The 17,216-nt window shown below is 27.3% G+C and overlaps 1 protein-coding gene across 2 annotated transcripts in view; it reads left to right on the top strand.

Moving 5' to 3' along the window:
• The first annotated feature begins 9,286 nt into the window (after positions 1-9,286).
• The window catches only part of LOC115035120, a 9,517-nt gene continuing 1,587 nt past the window's right edge, over positions 9,287-17,216 (top strand). The window contains exons 1-3 of one of the 2 annotated variants that reach the window (XR_003840270.1): positions 9,287-9,801; positions 12,885-13,162; positions 14,117-14,705. Coding sequence is in view for 1 of the 2 variants with exons in the window: in XM_029492783.1 (XP_029348643.1) it covers positions 9,709-9,801; positions 12,885-13,162; positions 14,117-14,270 (525 nt within the window). In the remaining variant the exon portion in view is untranslated. Of the gene's footprint in view, positions 9,802-12,884; positions 13,163-14,116; positions 15,072-17,216 lie in introns of those variants that run through there. The other variant, XM_029492783.1, reaches the window with a different exon arrangement.

Raw genomic sequence — 17,216 nt, 5'->3', positions numbered from 1 at the left:
TGAGCACCGAACAATAGTATGAGACATCGCGAGTTGTGTTAATATAATAAAATCTTACACATGAATGAGTGGATTTAGGTTGTCAGACATGAATAATACAGACATACTGTTTATATCACGTATAGATGAAGTGTACACATAATAAATTGATAGGTTTTATAATTTACGAATGAACGCATATTGCCATAATTTTAGGAATGATAACCTTTATAATATATTCATGCCTCATAGACTCAAGTCATAGTTTTAATGAATACTCTTATTTTAAATATAAAAATTAAAAAATACATTAAATAAATAATTAATAATACAATAATACATAAAACAAGCTGAAAAAAGAATAAAATTCCCATTTTTTTTTCCAATATTTGAACCAGTCTGTATATACATCCACATTCACAGTCGATATTATGTATTCAATGATCATCATATACAAAAAAAGATTTTTAGCTGAGACAATCTAATATTTTGGTAACTGACTACTAAACATTTTTTTTAATAATTATATTAAAATATTAACAAATGTTAATATTTTTTTCTTCAATTATTTAAAAAAAAAACTACCTATCTAATAAGAATTTCTACTTTTGACTAGCCAGAATACAAACATATATGTTATTCAAAATAATTATACAATAAGGACACTAATTAATCACAATAAGTACTGATTAGTAAATAATGAAAAATAAATGATACATTAATACTACAGATTCGTTGTTTATTATTTTTGTCTCAATCGTTCCAAATAATATGCATTCGATGTCTTTTCCAACTTATTCAACAAAAAAAAAAAAAAAAGGAATTTATTTCAACATCAAATCATTGATTTTATGAAGATTGTATTAAAAATATAGAAAGGTATAGTAAATTAATAAAGATTTATGGTTCAAAAATGTCTGATTATGGTTCTTATTCCATTACAACATTATCCTAAATCAAAGAAGCCACACAGAATCTGTTCAATTTTATGGTTGTTCAAAACCTGTTACAAGTTATTTATTTTGTCATCCACAGTATTGTACATTATACTATGCACTAATAACACTAATAATGAGGTTAGGGATGTTTTTGTTTAATATACAATTTAAAGAACAAATTTAAGAAATTTAAAGAACAACAATTTAAAATTTAACTGTGAGAAAGTCTTCCAACATTATCCTAATCAAGGCCGCCCGTACGATGGTGGGGTAGCCCCCCCCCCCCCCCGCTCATTTAAAGGGTGATAAGGAGGACTGATAGTTGATAAGGTGCCACAAAACTGTAAATATTTTTTTACAATGTGATGTAAAAAACAGAAATCAACTTAATTAAAGAAAATATGTAAATAATAATAATTACATTATAACAACAATATTCTATATTAATCCAAAACAAAAAATAATTGAAAAATAAACAATAAATAATTTAGTTGGTTTACGCGTCGAGTGTTACTGCTGGGTAGCTACTCCCCTCACGTCACCAAGTCAACTGTATAATCCAGCTCATATGCATAGTGTAACTACTATTACAGATTGTATATTTTCAAATAAATGTTAAAAAAAAAAAGTTGGTTTACAACTCAAAATTCCAATTATCTATTCTGACGGATTTCTCGTCTTTGCTTTCAAGTTTCTTAAAGGTTTTGACTCTTGCATTAGTTTTGATATGTTCTATAAGAATTTCGTGCATGTCTTGCAGTTTTCTTTCCATTTATCATACAATATAATATTATACCTATTATACAACTCTTCTGGGTGTCTCGGGAGCATGTCCAAAGCCAAAGCACGCAATCATTATTTCATATTTGTTTGAACACTGGATAGTAATAGTAGTATTATGGCAAAAACTTACAACTATTACATTTTCACTGAATATTCGTCTATACAACATACCATTTTCAAATATATGGTTTAGCTCTTTTTGAGCTTTTAATTTTATAGGCATAAGAAAATTTAGATTTTTAATAGTTTTGTAAAGGTTCCTCAATCCTCATAAGTTGAAAATTGAAAAAAAAAATTGAGCGTAAACCCACAATAATTTTTTATAAGCGTCTAAAGTAAGAATTTTGACAAAAATCGTCAAAACCACAAAAATTTGAAAATTATTTTGAGTTAGAAATTTATAAAAAATTGTCCATAAATATAATGCAAGATTCCTTTTACATTTCCTTTAACAAAACAAAAAAAGTTAACTGGAAAGTTAAATTAATTTCTTATGAATGTTTGATTTTAAACTTTTAAATTTATGATTTCTCACGAACGATTTTCTTATTTTATTGTAATAATGCAAAAACAAATAAACCAATAATATTTATACTGTAATTTTCTATATACAGTATAGTTTTCAAAATATTTTGATTCTTTTTGAGCTATTTAATATTTATAGGCATTTTAAATTTTTAGTTTTTTTCTATAAGTACCTATCGATACAAGTTTTTTATTTATAACTAAGATTTGAAAATTTAATACAAGATTTCTCATAAGTTTTTATAAGAGCAGTTTGAAAAAATTAAAGATACTTACATATGCATGATTTTTTTTCAATGACATTTTAAGTTAAAATTTTGACAAAATTCGTCACGAGAATTCGCAAATTATTCTGTACTTAAAAAATTATAAAATGTTCAGTTCTTGTATCTAAAGGTTGAGAATTTAAAACAAAGTTTATTATAAGTATTTAATATTGTAAATAAAAATCTAAAAATCTCCTATATAAGCGTAGTTTTTTTTTATATTTATTTTAAATTCAAATATTTGGACGAAATTTGATATTTAAAGGGAGAATATTTTAGTTATATTTTTTTGTAATATAATATTGAGAGAAATACTAACTATACTATGTGTCTCTGTCCAACGAAACAACGTTTAAAAACAGAAGATTCTAAATGGAACGAAAGAATGTAGGAATTACATTTACAATGATATGTGTTGTTTTTCCACGCAATTCATTATTCGTTTGAACACTGCGTTATAATAGTAGTATTATGGCAACAACTAAACCACTTTAAATATTTTGATTTTTTCTAATATAAAAGTAGTAAATATAAAAATAATTGGTCTTTTGAGAGGTCAAAATCGATTGGTCATTACTCATTATTACCCAAAACCAATTTTTGAAAAAATCAATTTTATGTTTATGTTGTAAGTTGTAACTCAAAAACTACTGTAGATCCTTGAATTTTCACAAAATATTTACAGTACCATTTTCCGCGAATGGTAACATTTTTGAAATGTTTTGACTCTTTTTGAGCTTTTTATAGCAATGAGAAATTGTTTAAATTTTGTAAATTATTTTTCAGTTAGAAATACCTACATAAAAGTTTTTCTTTTCATTGCTATAAGATTAAACATTTTAATAGAAGATTTAACATACATTTTTCTATGTATAATTTAAAAAAAGGTATATTGAAACGGAACATTAATGTTTTAAGAGCATTTGAACTTATAATTTTTACGATACATGATATTCAGTGGTAAATTATTGAATTCCCATTAATCTATTTTTGATATTTTGTTGTATTTCCAAAACGAATAACCGTAGACTCTTAATGACATGTTAATCAAATGATTATATTAGTATTTTGCATACACGGTATTACGGTAAAGAATTTCAAAGAATTTCGATTCTTTTATAGTCGTGATCATTTTTCAAATTTTGTAAATAATTTTTCAGTTAGAAAGTTATAAATGTATAAAAGTTTTCCTTCTCACAGCTAACATTAGATATTTGAATAGAATGTTCCCAACAAGTTTTTCTAACTCTATTAAAAAGAAAATGTTAACCGGAAACTGCGGAAAGTTACACTATTTATAGCCATGACATATTTTCGATTTTTATTAAATTTTTTTTTAACTATTAAATTTGATTATTTATACGAGTATATTAAGGGTGTCGGTGGCAATCATTTATTAAGGAGTAAAATTTAGGCAATTCAATTTACATGTTGTGTTATCTTCACGCGGAACGTGCATGTGTGTGAGTATGTAAATCGATATTAGGGGGAGTGAGCTACAATTACACGCACAGATACTTACAAATTACGCACACGCATCAAGCACAAGTCAGTGATTAACTTCGGTGACTATTATCGAAACACTGTTTTGATGAACAAAAATGCTTCAACAGGAAAAACTCTCACGCCTCGTTGATATGTCGGATTTTGGTCATTTTTTTTTTATCTGAAAGGTGAGAAATTTTTGCAGTTCAGATCAAAGCTCGAATTTTTATTTTACTTTAAATAGTAGTAGAAAAATACGTTTGAAAAATAACAAATATTGTGCATTATTCAAATGCATATTTCAGCTTCTATAATTATAATTTTCAAAATCGGGCTTTAATCCGCGACCTACAAAATGTCCTCTGCTTTTAAATTTAAAAAAATTAACGAAATCCGACTATTCTACAGGGTGTGAGAGTTTTTCCTGTGAGACATGTTTTTGTACAAAAAACCGCACAGTCTCTCACCCTCTTAATCAGATACAATGTCTCCGCTCAGAATCACTCATCATCGTATACAATGATTTATAATTGAATTCAATAATATATATAGCACATCCATTACAACGACATACTCGAAAACTAGTAACTACTGTACAGCAGAGTGGTACCCACAGTGCCGTAACGGCATAATAAGTGGCCCGTGTGTGATATTCTTTTTGGGCCCGTTCCTAAATTAATTTATATTGTATGTATTATATAATATTGTTTCGATATTATTCTTGGTATAACACGACATTTTAATAGTTTATAAATAAACACTAATAAGTAATAATATTACTTTTATGGCACGTCGTCACTCGACAACCCTCGTCGTTTTCGAGTATTTGAGTTTTCGAGTTGTTCTCCTGACAATTCGACAAACAACAACCCATAGACGCGATAAAAATAGATCTTATGGAAAAATTAATAGTACCTACTAAGAAAGTATGAAACTTTGACACTTGAATACATCTTGATACCCACCTTTTTCTAACATAGTACACACCACATACATATTCTATCTATTACCATTTGATTTTATAATATACTAAAACTTACCATTCTATGTTAACATACTTAATCTAATAAGTAATATTAGTGTACCTACAACTACACTAATGTTTTAACTTAAAAAAAAATGATTGTGAGTAACTATTAAGTTTTGCGTTTTTAGACAATTTTAGTGTCTACTCCAGGTTGGGCCCGGGGCCCCCCAAATGTATGTAAGCCTTAGGGCCCGTGTGCGCGGCACGCTCTGCACACCCGGTTTTTGCGGCACTGGGTACCCAGTACCCACTTGTCCACCTTATTATTTTATCTTTGTTATTGCAATAAGCAGAGGCGTATTTATAATTTATATATCTACCACTTGTAGGCTTGTGGAAAATTGCCACCCTTAAATTCGATAAAATAAAATTTAAGTTTGTTTGTTTAGTTTGTCGTATTTTGATTAAAATCATTATTTGCAACAAAGTCACGAAATTCGTCGTTAACAACCCATTTAGCTGGGTCTGTCTCCATATATTATAATATTATAGTTAACTCATTTGATCCACAACTACCATACGGTTCAACATTGTCCACTTCAACAGATAAACTTATTGTTGTTTGACTGTCACTAACCTGAGCATCTATTTTTTTCATATTAGTAGTGTTACACATGTGTTTATATGATAGTGTTACTACTATTACTACAACTACCAAAAGTAAAAAAAAAATAAGTCAATTTTTGTGTTTTATTTAAAACATTGCAGCTTTTCACTTTTTAATTGGGCAATTTTTTTATATTGATCACCACTCAACCGTTTACTATTCGTACTCATATTGAAAAATAAATAGGATATTTAAAAAAAATGACAACGATTTACATAGGTACAAGTAAAAGCGACACAACTGTAGCGGTACTGACTGATTTGTCAACAAAATATTCGTAGAATCGCAGCGCCGAATGTTGATATTATTAGATTATACTATTAATGGCATGAATACTCCCGATAGACGGCAATCATAGACCTCTAAACTAATGGACAGCGCTTAGAGAGAGTCGTCAGGTGTACAATATAGAGAGAGCGAGAAAACAAATAAAATATTATAATGTATTCCTCCTTCACTACTTCCTAGCACTGTGGGCAGGGTAGAGTGGAGTGTGCTGTACATTAGCTTGTATAGCTCTATGACAGCGATAAGAAACTTTAAAAATAATACATTTCTTGTTGGCTGTTGTGGCTTTATAATATATTATATTTTAAAATAACAGAAAAAGAATATAATAACTAATAAGTCTATCGCTGAGTCAATATATGCGATACCATCAATATCGAAAAAAAAAATGAAATCCCTAGAAGAATTTGCACCCCCCCATAGTGCCTGCATATAAATTCCCTACTAGTAATAAGTTCTTATAATCATTAACAGTAGCTACCTAGGTAGAAGCAGGGTGGGAAAAAATTACAGTTTTTTTTAATAAAAACAAATAAAACAACGTTTTAAACGTTTTTCAAGCATGTGAAAAATAACCTTTTACTGAAATTATATTAAATTATATTTGTCAATTATTATAGATAGGTTATAGGCAGTGATGGGAAAGAACGAGTTCATAAGAACGCGTTCACTTGGACGCGTTCAAATTGTGTGAACTTGATATGAACGAGTTCGATTTTCAAGAAATGAACTTGAACGTGAACTAAGTTCTTATTAATTATGATTTTGAACGTTTTGGTTTCGTTCATTGACAATTTAATTTTCATAGAACAGGCGACAGGATAACGTTTTGAAATGTTTTGTAGCCGATCAGGTTCCTTCTCAAGAATCAAAAGAAATAATTTGTTTTTAATTTTGTTTATTTTTAGTTAGGATATTTGTTTTTGCCCTGAAATCACAACGCCGCTCCGTTGATCGCCGATAAGAATAGTTGGTATACCATAAATGGTATATTATTATAATTCTGTTGTAACTTGACATAATACAATAAAGTGTTATAAATAACATTCCCAAGACTAATATGTTCATACAAATTATTGTATGCTGTATACTAATAAAAATCACCGGTTTCGACGCACGTATTTCCACGTATTTTTTTTTTTTATTCCTAAATTAAGTATTTTTTTATTTTATTTTCTTTAGCAACTCTTATAATTTTAGATAATTTTAAAAACTATAAGCTACTGAACTAGAATTTGAACTAGTTCATATTTAATGTCTTGAACTTGAACTTGAACTAATTCATTTTTAGAAAGAACTTTCCCATCACTGGTTATAGGTAGCATTCTTCTTCACTATACCCGTCATCATGTCATTATGTATTATTATTTATATATATATATATATATATATATATATTAGATCTTCCTTACGGGACATCTTTTTTTTATTCATACTTATGTAGTTTTTGACGCTGAGAATGGTGGTGAAATCAAAATATTGTTGGGGGGGGGGGGGGGGGTCATCGCTTATTATCAGTTATGGAGTTTTGTAACAATTTGCCCAATTTTTTTAATTTTTTCACTTTTAGAAGTAAGTTAAGTTAATTTATTTTATTTTTAATTTTAATATATTTCTCTATTTCATTCTATTTTGTTTTCATGTCAAAAAATATTTATCGTGAATAGTTTAAAAAGAAAAGTGTATATAACTAAGTTAAAAAAAATCATTAACTTGCCCAGCTTTGAGAACACGCATATTTTTTACAATAGTAAATAACAGATCGCACCTACATGCTATTTTGTATGAAATGCGAATAAATAGGTACTAAATGTTTATAAACTAACTAGAAACAATTTTATAATTCTTCGTGAAATTGAAGAATACAAAATGTCCAATATGTGTTTTGGTTTTATGAGTTATGACATGTTATAATCAAATTAAAACTGAGAAAAAAATATGATTAAGACGTATAGTCTGCAGTGGTGGAGTACGATTGCGCGCGTTTTACCTTTTTGGGCATACGATAGCGCGGAGTGCCGGAATAACAAAGAACATGATTTTGACTATTCAAAAGCGTACGATTGCGCGTGAAATTGGATGCGACGTTGTCAAATTATTTATAACAAATTTCAGTTATCTCGTAATTAATTTTTATATTTAAATACAGATACAAATGCATTCATTCAGGAAGTTTTTAAATACTTATTGTTATAAAAAAAAAATAGTGTTAAAAAATGGTTAAATAAATCGAAAAATTAATAAATTAAAAAGTAAATAATTGAAAAATTTGACAAATTACATTTAATATTTTTAAGATAAATTTTAAAACCCCGATACCAATTTCCAACTATGGCTAAAAACTCATGCTCTTGTATACTCTTCGTATTGCTTACATATAAATTATATTTTCATAAGTTCTTCCTTCGATATTTACCGTGCCCCTGTATATTTGGCAACGTTGCTTAGAATTTAAAATAATTTAGCGCGCGCGCCATTGTACGCCCACGATGTAGAAAAGATCTTCTCTACATCGTGCGTACGCCTAAAAAGGTACCGCTGATAAGGACTGCGCGCAATCGTATTGCCCCCTTCTGCAGTTTATCAAAAACATTCCTATTAAATAGGATTTTGAATGTGAATAAAACAAGTTGAAACAGGGATATAATAACAACAATTATACCCCAATTATATAATATAGTGTATCTATTAATAGCGTGTTAGGTGTTTTATATTGTATAATGTATTTTTATAATAGTATATCGCAGTCAAGGTAGGTATAGACGGTATAGTGAATAGTGACCATCATATACATATTTAAATATACATTATGTTAACATTTTCATCTGCAGGACTCACCCATGTGTAGGTTCACACAGGTACTTGAATGTTTTTTATCGTCCTATATATCAGGAGTCATTTCAACTTTTTGAAAGGTAGCTAAGACTAGGCCGTCCAAAAAAATTATATTATATTATATTATATTGTACATATTTGTACTATAGAGTTATTACAAAAACAAAAAAATATTCTTACTACGCTCAAAAATTAAAATCTTTATATTTTCTATCTAATAATCTAATATAATATCATGAATATTGTATACCTATTAATATTAAGTTAATAGGTAGGTTCTTAAATTATTAATATTTAAATATTTATAGACACTATTTATTGTAGGTACCTACCTATATAAAACAAATCCTGAAATCTTCAGTCACACATACAATATAATCCAAATATTTTTATATTTCATTTAAACTATAATATCACATGGACATAGTTGCCAATAATTAAAACCAATTAAAAAATATATATATATTATTCTCGCCCGTCGCAGAAAACGGATAGTCAGGCCAAAACATTATCTCGATCAATTTTAGGTACCCTATGTATAAGCATACCCTGCTGCAACGTCTCAAATGATGCCCCTGCTATATATAGGCACAATATAGAATAACAATGTACTATGTAGTCATGTAAGTATACCTATAGGTAATTTATGTTATATAGCTGATATAAGCGTAGAAATAGAATTTAGAATTTAGAAGGGGAACAGGACTTAGCAAAAACATTCACGGTTTCTCGCGGTGATTGTCTGCTACTTAATATGTTAAATCGATAACATCTTGATGTTTGTGTAGTTAGGTAGTATCGTTGATAGATAGGTTAAATGTTTTTAATAATTACAGTGAATGGTAGCTGGTGGATGGTACTAGATACCTACTTATAATTAATCTGCAATTGAAAAAACGCCCAAGACTTGCCAAAAATTATAACCTACAAGGATTCAAGTCAATCGTTACTAGGCGTATTTCGTTGCATTGTAAAATGGACAACACTAACGTATACTTCAAAAACACGAAAAATACAATTCTTCCCAGTTTAAATAATTTTATCACAAACGCAAAAGGTTTGTCCAATGTAAGTATCATATTATATTTACCCTGTATACTTTTATAGTATTATCAAAATAAAATATATGATATTATGACGTATGTAGTAGGTATTACCCTCATATACCCAGTGTTTACTCAATATCGTTCACATTTAGTGACGCTTCATACCGTCGCTCGTTTTTTCAATTAGAACGTGAACGTGAACGACGTTTATATATTTAATCAATTTGAATGATTTTAAAGACATTAAAATGTATTTATTATTTAATAAATATTGATTAATAATACTATTATGATACAATATAATATAATATATTTTTGCAAATTATAAAAATAAAATACATGAAATTCCAGTGGGCACGCCTGGACATAAAACAACAATAATATTATGATTTCCACGATTTTGTATTCGTATTTAAATAATACATAAAAATAAAATAAATTAAATGAACCCATTCATATTTTCAACAAATGTGAACGTGAACGTGTTCATTTGAAAATAATATGAATTTGGACGTGAACGAGTTAATTTTTCTAGTGAACGTCCCGATACAGCATATACCTGTTATCTGTATCATTATGATCAGTGAAAGAGCAAAAATAGTTTCTTATATAATGTTAAGACGTAATAAGTATAATATTAGTTATAATTGTATAGACATTATTAACCATTAGGTAATAATAATTAATAGGTGTTAATGTAGTAATTTAAATAGTAGGTATTCAATATATGTATTATTTTATTGATATATCGATATTAATAATTTATGTTTAAGAAAATCGAAATGGGTTTCGCTCTGCTGTAAAGTTGGTTACAAGTGGGTCACTGTAATGGATTGTATTAAATTTTAATTCAATAATATAATATTATCATTATTCATTCATCATTGTACAAGAAAAACGATTTTGAACGACGACGGTCAGTCAGCCTAGCTACGATATTACTAAGTATAATTGATGATATTATTGTGAATAAACTAATTTATATATAACTTATTTACGTAGAACTTTGTTTTAACTTTTCAATCCTTAGATATAAAAGTTAAACATTTCATACATTTTTAACTGCAGAATTTTTTTAAATTTTAAGTTTAATAAATTTCGTTTAAACTCTAACTTTAAATATGCTTATTAAAAAAAATTGTGCGTATGTATTTTTAATATTAATTTTCAACTGCTATTGTAACAATATATCAGGAGTCTTGAATTACAATTTTCACGCTTTTTAGTTAATAGCTCAAAAAAAGTTAAAATATTTTCAAAATATGTTATGGTGTATATAGAAAATGAAGATATAAACATTTAATGATTTGAATTTGATTCTGAGCGGAGACGGTTTGTCAGTCTGGATATATTGTTATTAATTATTATACCCTGTAAGTTGAATATTATAATAGGTATTATTATTTATTATTCGTTTCTATGTTGATAACAAAAGCGTTAGAAATTAAAATCCCATTTTTAGTGATTTTTCGTAATTTTTTGGTTGTTTTTCCCGTGGCATTAAAGAACTATTGAGAAAATGGAAAAATGACCTTTCTAAAGTACCATCTTGATCCAATTTTCTAAAAGATAAGGTACTATACGTTGAAATAGAAGCACTCCTTCTGGTACATATTTTGTATACAGGATATAACAAAAAATAAACACCATTATGTAAAACCAAATGGGATTTTAATTTCCAACGATTTGTTTACACCATAGAAACGAATAAAAATAAAAATAACGATTTTAGTTCTTTGTTGTAATTTATAATATTAAATCAACATACAGCCTATTATAACAACATAAAATATCCAGACCGATGAACAGTCTCCGCTCAGAATCGTTTTTCATATACAATGATATGATATCATTGAATTCAAATTTAATACAATCCATAATACAGAGACACACTTGTAATCTACTATACACTCTGTACAGCAGAGCGACATCCACTTACCCGCTTTTTTATTATAAGTTTATAAATGTATGAAGAATCTGGTACTAAATGTCCAAAATCTAACTACAAAATGATTTCCGAATTTCTCCAAAATTCTAACTTCAAACGCTCATTTGAAACTCTTATACCTACGGTTTATATGCTCAATTTTTTTCTTAATTTCAGTAATAACAACTTATAAGTTATGAGGAACCTTATATTAAATTTTCAAGCTTTTGACCGAGCATAAAATGTTTTATCAAATATCATTAAAAAAAAAATTAAAATGATTAATGTCTATAAATTATCTCCAAATAAGTCAAAATTATTCCATGTATATAAATGCTAGCATATTATAAATATTTGATAAAAATTTCATTCATTACATTCTACACAAATATTTTTTTTTGTCGAAAAAAGGTTTTGCGTAAAAAATGTCTTTTTGGTTTTTCCAATCATTTTTCTGTCCTCTCAATAGTAGGTATACCAACTATAGATGTAATCGCTCCGCTCAGAACTCAGAATATAAAATATTAAAACAAATTTTATAAAAATCTTGATGGTTTAAAATAATATATATAAACTAACTCATGTATAACTATAGTGCAAGCAAAATGACATCCAAAATCGTTTTACGAGTATACGACAACAAACAACATTGACACGCAGTTTAATATTAACAAATAATTTGTAGTCCAAGTACATCGGCCCTGAGTTTTAATACGAGGATCGTAACCCTTGGGAACTTTCCCGATATCCCGCGGTGGGCTAATCCGTCGGTGGCGGCTAACACATTGGTACGAGTCCCCTAAAATGTAATAATAATAATAATAATAATAATAATAATAATAATAATAATAACAATAATAAATAATAATGCATATTATTAATATCCATTTTTAAATAATTATGAATTTTTGAACTTAATTAAATAAAAATGGAAATGTCATCACTTAGGTACATGAAAAAAAACTGCATACGTAGATAGATTTACCTAGGTATCTATTTACCGATACTGATTATTTAACATTTTTAGTATACCTACGTATATAAGTATATTATTTCATTGTTTTTTAGTAAATACGATTCTATGCCCTGCTGATAATATTAGGTATATACACCTACTTTTAGAAGCATGCGGTGTCTCATATTGGTATATAATAAGTTTATTTTTAATTATGTTAAAGGAGTCCTTGACCGTGAAACATAACATACTTTTAAGCATCCAATTTGTTAATGGAGTAATTCAAGAATTAGAAGCGGACGGCAAAGCAATTTTTAAACGAAATGTAAAAAAGGATTTCCCTAACATCGCCGATTATAAACTATTTGCTATAAATAAGGAACAGCAAAAGTATGAACAAATTAAACATGACGTGCAGGCGAAAATCAGCAGAAAAAATCAAATTGAACATTATTTCAACGTTGTAGATCGACAATTACAGTTTGTCATGAAAAAAAAAATGTGTGTACATTTCGCTATACTAAAATGAATTTATTTATCTTGTTTTCCTACGTACCTACCTACCTATTAAATATTTTAATATCAGGAGCAAGGATTAAGGAGGTATTTATATAATCCCTTATAACAACATGGATTTGTAAATCCACGGTCCACCTTGCCTTATAAATAGTATAATACATTTATATTATAACTTAAACCTAGGATTAACGGTCAACGTTCAATCGAGACCCAAAGGCCATATTAATAAAAAAAAAAGTTTTACACATAATTCTAAAATTGTTATTGCTGTTAAAAATGCAATTATTAATAATTATTATTTAATTACTTACTACCTAATACTATTAAAATTACTATTAGGTACGAACATTTCTTAATTCTTAGTACCTAGGTATTTAGGTATAGGTAGGTAGGTACTATTAACAATTTTAAAATATAAAATTATAAAATAATGTAATTTCTGTAGCTGGATTCATTGGTTAATTAATAATTTGTTTATACATATCAGCTTGCAAACTATATTTAGGTTGAGATTTGTATTACAGCGCATAAATATTCATCACTAAGTCGGGCAGAATTTACTTTTTCCATAGATAGGTTATAGGTATAGATAGTAGATACTTCGAAAATGTCTGCTCACATACATACCATTTATTGTGCAAATAGAGTCAAATATATAGACATAAGACACCCATGCAGTTTTTCCAACCATCTGTATTTACTTGTTATAGGTAGGTATTAGTCTATACTAGTTTAAATTTTAAATGAATCAAATTAAAATTGCCTACCAACAATATTTACCGAGTGACAACTATATAGTATATAGTACATACCTATATACTCCGACATAGGTACTTATGTCCAATACCTACCCAAGTCTGATACAATGATGTGCAATGTATTGTAAATTGTAATTATATAGATACCTACCTTCACCCATAGCTATTATATTTTTAGAATGAAATCGGAAGCTATTATTGTTGCGGCAATGAAAGAACACGAACATAAAATTGTGAATTTACAATTAGATGCGAACAGTTTGCAATCAAAAATTGAGACGAACGCAAAACAAAACGAGATTAACAAAAATAGCCGTATGCAAATCAGGTAATAAATATGTGTAACTGTGTAAGAGGTTTCTCAATCTATACGCCTTTAATTTTAAAATATTGTTTATTTAAGTTTTTATCGATTTTGAATGCCTTTAATTTTTATCATATTTTGTTGAATGGAGTTTCATCAGATGGGTACATATTAGCTGGCACTGACATACTGTCATACTGACATGCAGTGACTAAAGCAACATATTATAATAATGAAACCAATTGTAAAATAGTATAATATTATATGTAGGTACTTAACAATTTTTAGTCAGGTGTGTAAATCGAATAATGAAAATGTTTTCTAATATGGCAGGAACGATTTAAAAATCAAAAAAGCTCTAATAGTGCGTACGTACGATTCCGAGATGATGGCAAAATACAATAACGTGAATGGATTTAATTCAAAAATAAAAAAAATTGAAGATACCATTTACCAATTGCAAGTGAGTAGAACAAGTGAATTTCTCTAAGTAGGTTATAGTACTTGTATAATTACATCTATAATAGGCTAGGTACCTATATAATATTATTTTATAATATCTATACCGTTGATAATATGTTGTACAATATATTATACTCAATTGATAATAATATATATACAGGTGTAACAGCAGGAAGACCAGACAAATGAAATAATTTTTGTTCTAATCAATATTTATTATTTTTTTTCCAAATAATTTTTATTTTTATTTTAGATTCTCAGCGATAAATGTATTGATTTTTACATGATACATTATTTTTTTTGTCTGTAAACATTTTTTATAGTAGAAATAATGTTTCGATTATCCACTTTAGCATCTGTTCTGATGGCGAAGTGAGTCTAGTTGGTACTTTTGAGAGGTCAAAATTAAAAATTCCCAGTAGTTTTCAAAAGCAACGGGAAAAATAAAAAATTAAGAAAAAGGGGGATTTTTATGCAGGTAACTAAAAAACTAATTACCATAGTTCGTAGATACTTAAAATTGTCACCGTATGTTTTTACTAGCATTTTCTAAGCACCATTAAAATATTTAGACTAGTTTTGAGCTATTTATAGACATAAGAAAATGTCGATATTTTTTTTCATAACTTTCGTTTGGTAAAAAAACTTGAGAATTTAATACAAAATTTCTTATACATTTTTGTTGGTGAAAATTAAAACAAAAGTAGAATCCACAATAACTGTTTATGAGCGTCTAAAGTTAGAATTTTGTCAAAATTCGTCAAAATCGCAAAAATTTTATAAATAATTTTGAGTTATTTATATTTAAGATTTGAAAATGTAATACAAAATTCTTCACACCTTTAAAAAAAATTGTTTAGCGGAAAGTCAAATTAAATTTGTAGGTATATGAGCGTTTGAAGTTGATATTTTTTTAACATGGATATTCAGCCATAAATTAACGAATCCTCGTAAAATGGTTTTCTTATTTTGTTGTAATTCAATAACGAATAACTGTAGATATATCTATTATAGGTATCTATATCCACTTCATATTTAAAAACTAAAATTAAACTAAATATTTATTTTATCATTTTTATACATTATAACATTTTTTTAAAATATTTAGTAGTTCAAAAATATTTAAGTATTATGATTTTTAGATTCTGAGTGGAACGATAAATGTATTGATTTTACAATGATTGGTGTTCTTTTGTGTCTGTGTACACGATAAGTAGTCGAAATAATGCTTCGATTTTCAACTTCAGTATCTTGTTCGATGGGAAAGTGAATATTTTTGGTGCATTGGGGAGGCCAAAAGCGCTTTGAAAAACAAAAAAAAAATTAAGGAAAAACGGGAATTTTTACGCAAAATCGACCTTGGTTTTTGGTGTAACTTTAAATAAAATGATTGTAGATACATGAAATTTCCACTGGTTGTTTATATTTCCATTTTATATACATGATAATATTTTTAAAATATTTTGATTTGTTTTGAACTGTTTAGAGACATTTTCCGTTTCCAATTTTATTAGTTTTTTTTTCTACGAATGTCAATAAAACTTTATTTGTTGAGTAAAACTATTTGAAAATTTAATACAAGGCTTCTACTATATTGTTACAATGACCTTTGAAAAATATTAAAAATCCTTAGTCACAGTTTTTTTTATTAGCTTTTAAAGTTCAAAAATTGATAAAATACGTAAAATTCACGAAAATTAACAAATTATTTTGAGTTAAGAATTCGTTAACATTTTTCTTTTTAAATCTAAGATTTTAAAATGTAATACAAGATTCTTTATAAGATTATCTACCTTTATCAAAAAAATAATACTAAAAAATCATATTAATTTACTTTTATAATTATAATTACCAATGGTATCATTATTTGTACGACATAGCTGTGCAATGTATAAATTACAGGCGCAATGTGTACCTACCTAAATAGATATATTTTAGTAGATTAGATAGGTATAATATTTTATGATCTTAAATTGTTATTCAAAATAAAATAATTAATATTTGTTAAATTATTAATTGGGGTGTGTTGATATAGTTTAAATATTTAATAATCATGTATAGTAAAATAGCATATACACTGTACATTACATTGAAAGTTCAATAAAATTGTTTATTATAATTTAGGAAATTATAAAGAACGCATTCATCTTTACGTAATCCACATATTAATTTAAAAAAAGTAGATTATGTTTTTTTCTATATTCTCTTTTAACTTATCAATCTTGTATTCTCTTAACTTAACTTGAGTTAATTATTTTCATTAACTTGCCTACTTTTGCTTGGTATTTTTCTCAATAAAAATGTGTATCATATATACATTTTTTGAAACACGCTTGATATATGATTATAATTAGGGCCCGGATTTATATGCAAATGCATGTTCTTCTACAATTCACCTAGAACAATTTTGATTATAAATGTCGACGTTTCGTAATGTGTAAATTCTATGGTTCAATTTTTTTTTTTTGCATATTTTAACATATTTTGAATGAAAATGCATATTTATTGCATA

The sequence above is a fragment of the Acyrthosiphon pisum genome, chromosome X (genome assembly GCF_005508785.2).
Source record: "Acyrthosiphon pisum isolate AL4f chromosome X, pea_aphid_22Mar2018_4r6ur, whole genome shotgun sequence".
Taxonomy (NCBI): domain Eukaryota; kingdom Metazoa; phylum Arthropoda; class Insecta; order Hemiptera; family Aphididae; genus Acyrthosiphon; species Acyrthosiphon pisum.
The sequence above is the reverse complement of the archived record's forward strand: the minus strand, read 5'-3'. Positions and strand labels throughout refer to the sequence as shown.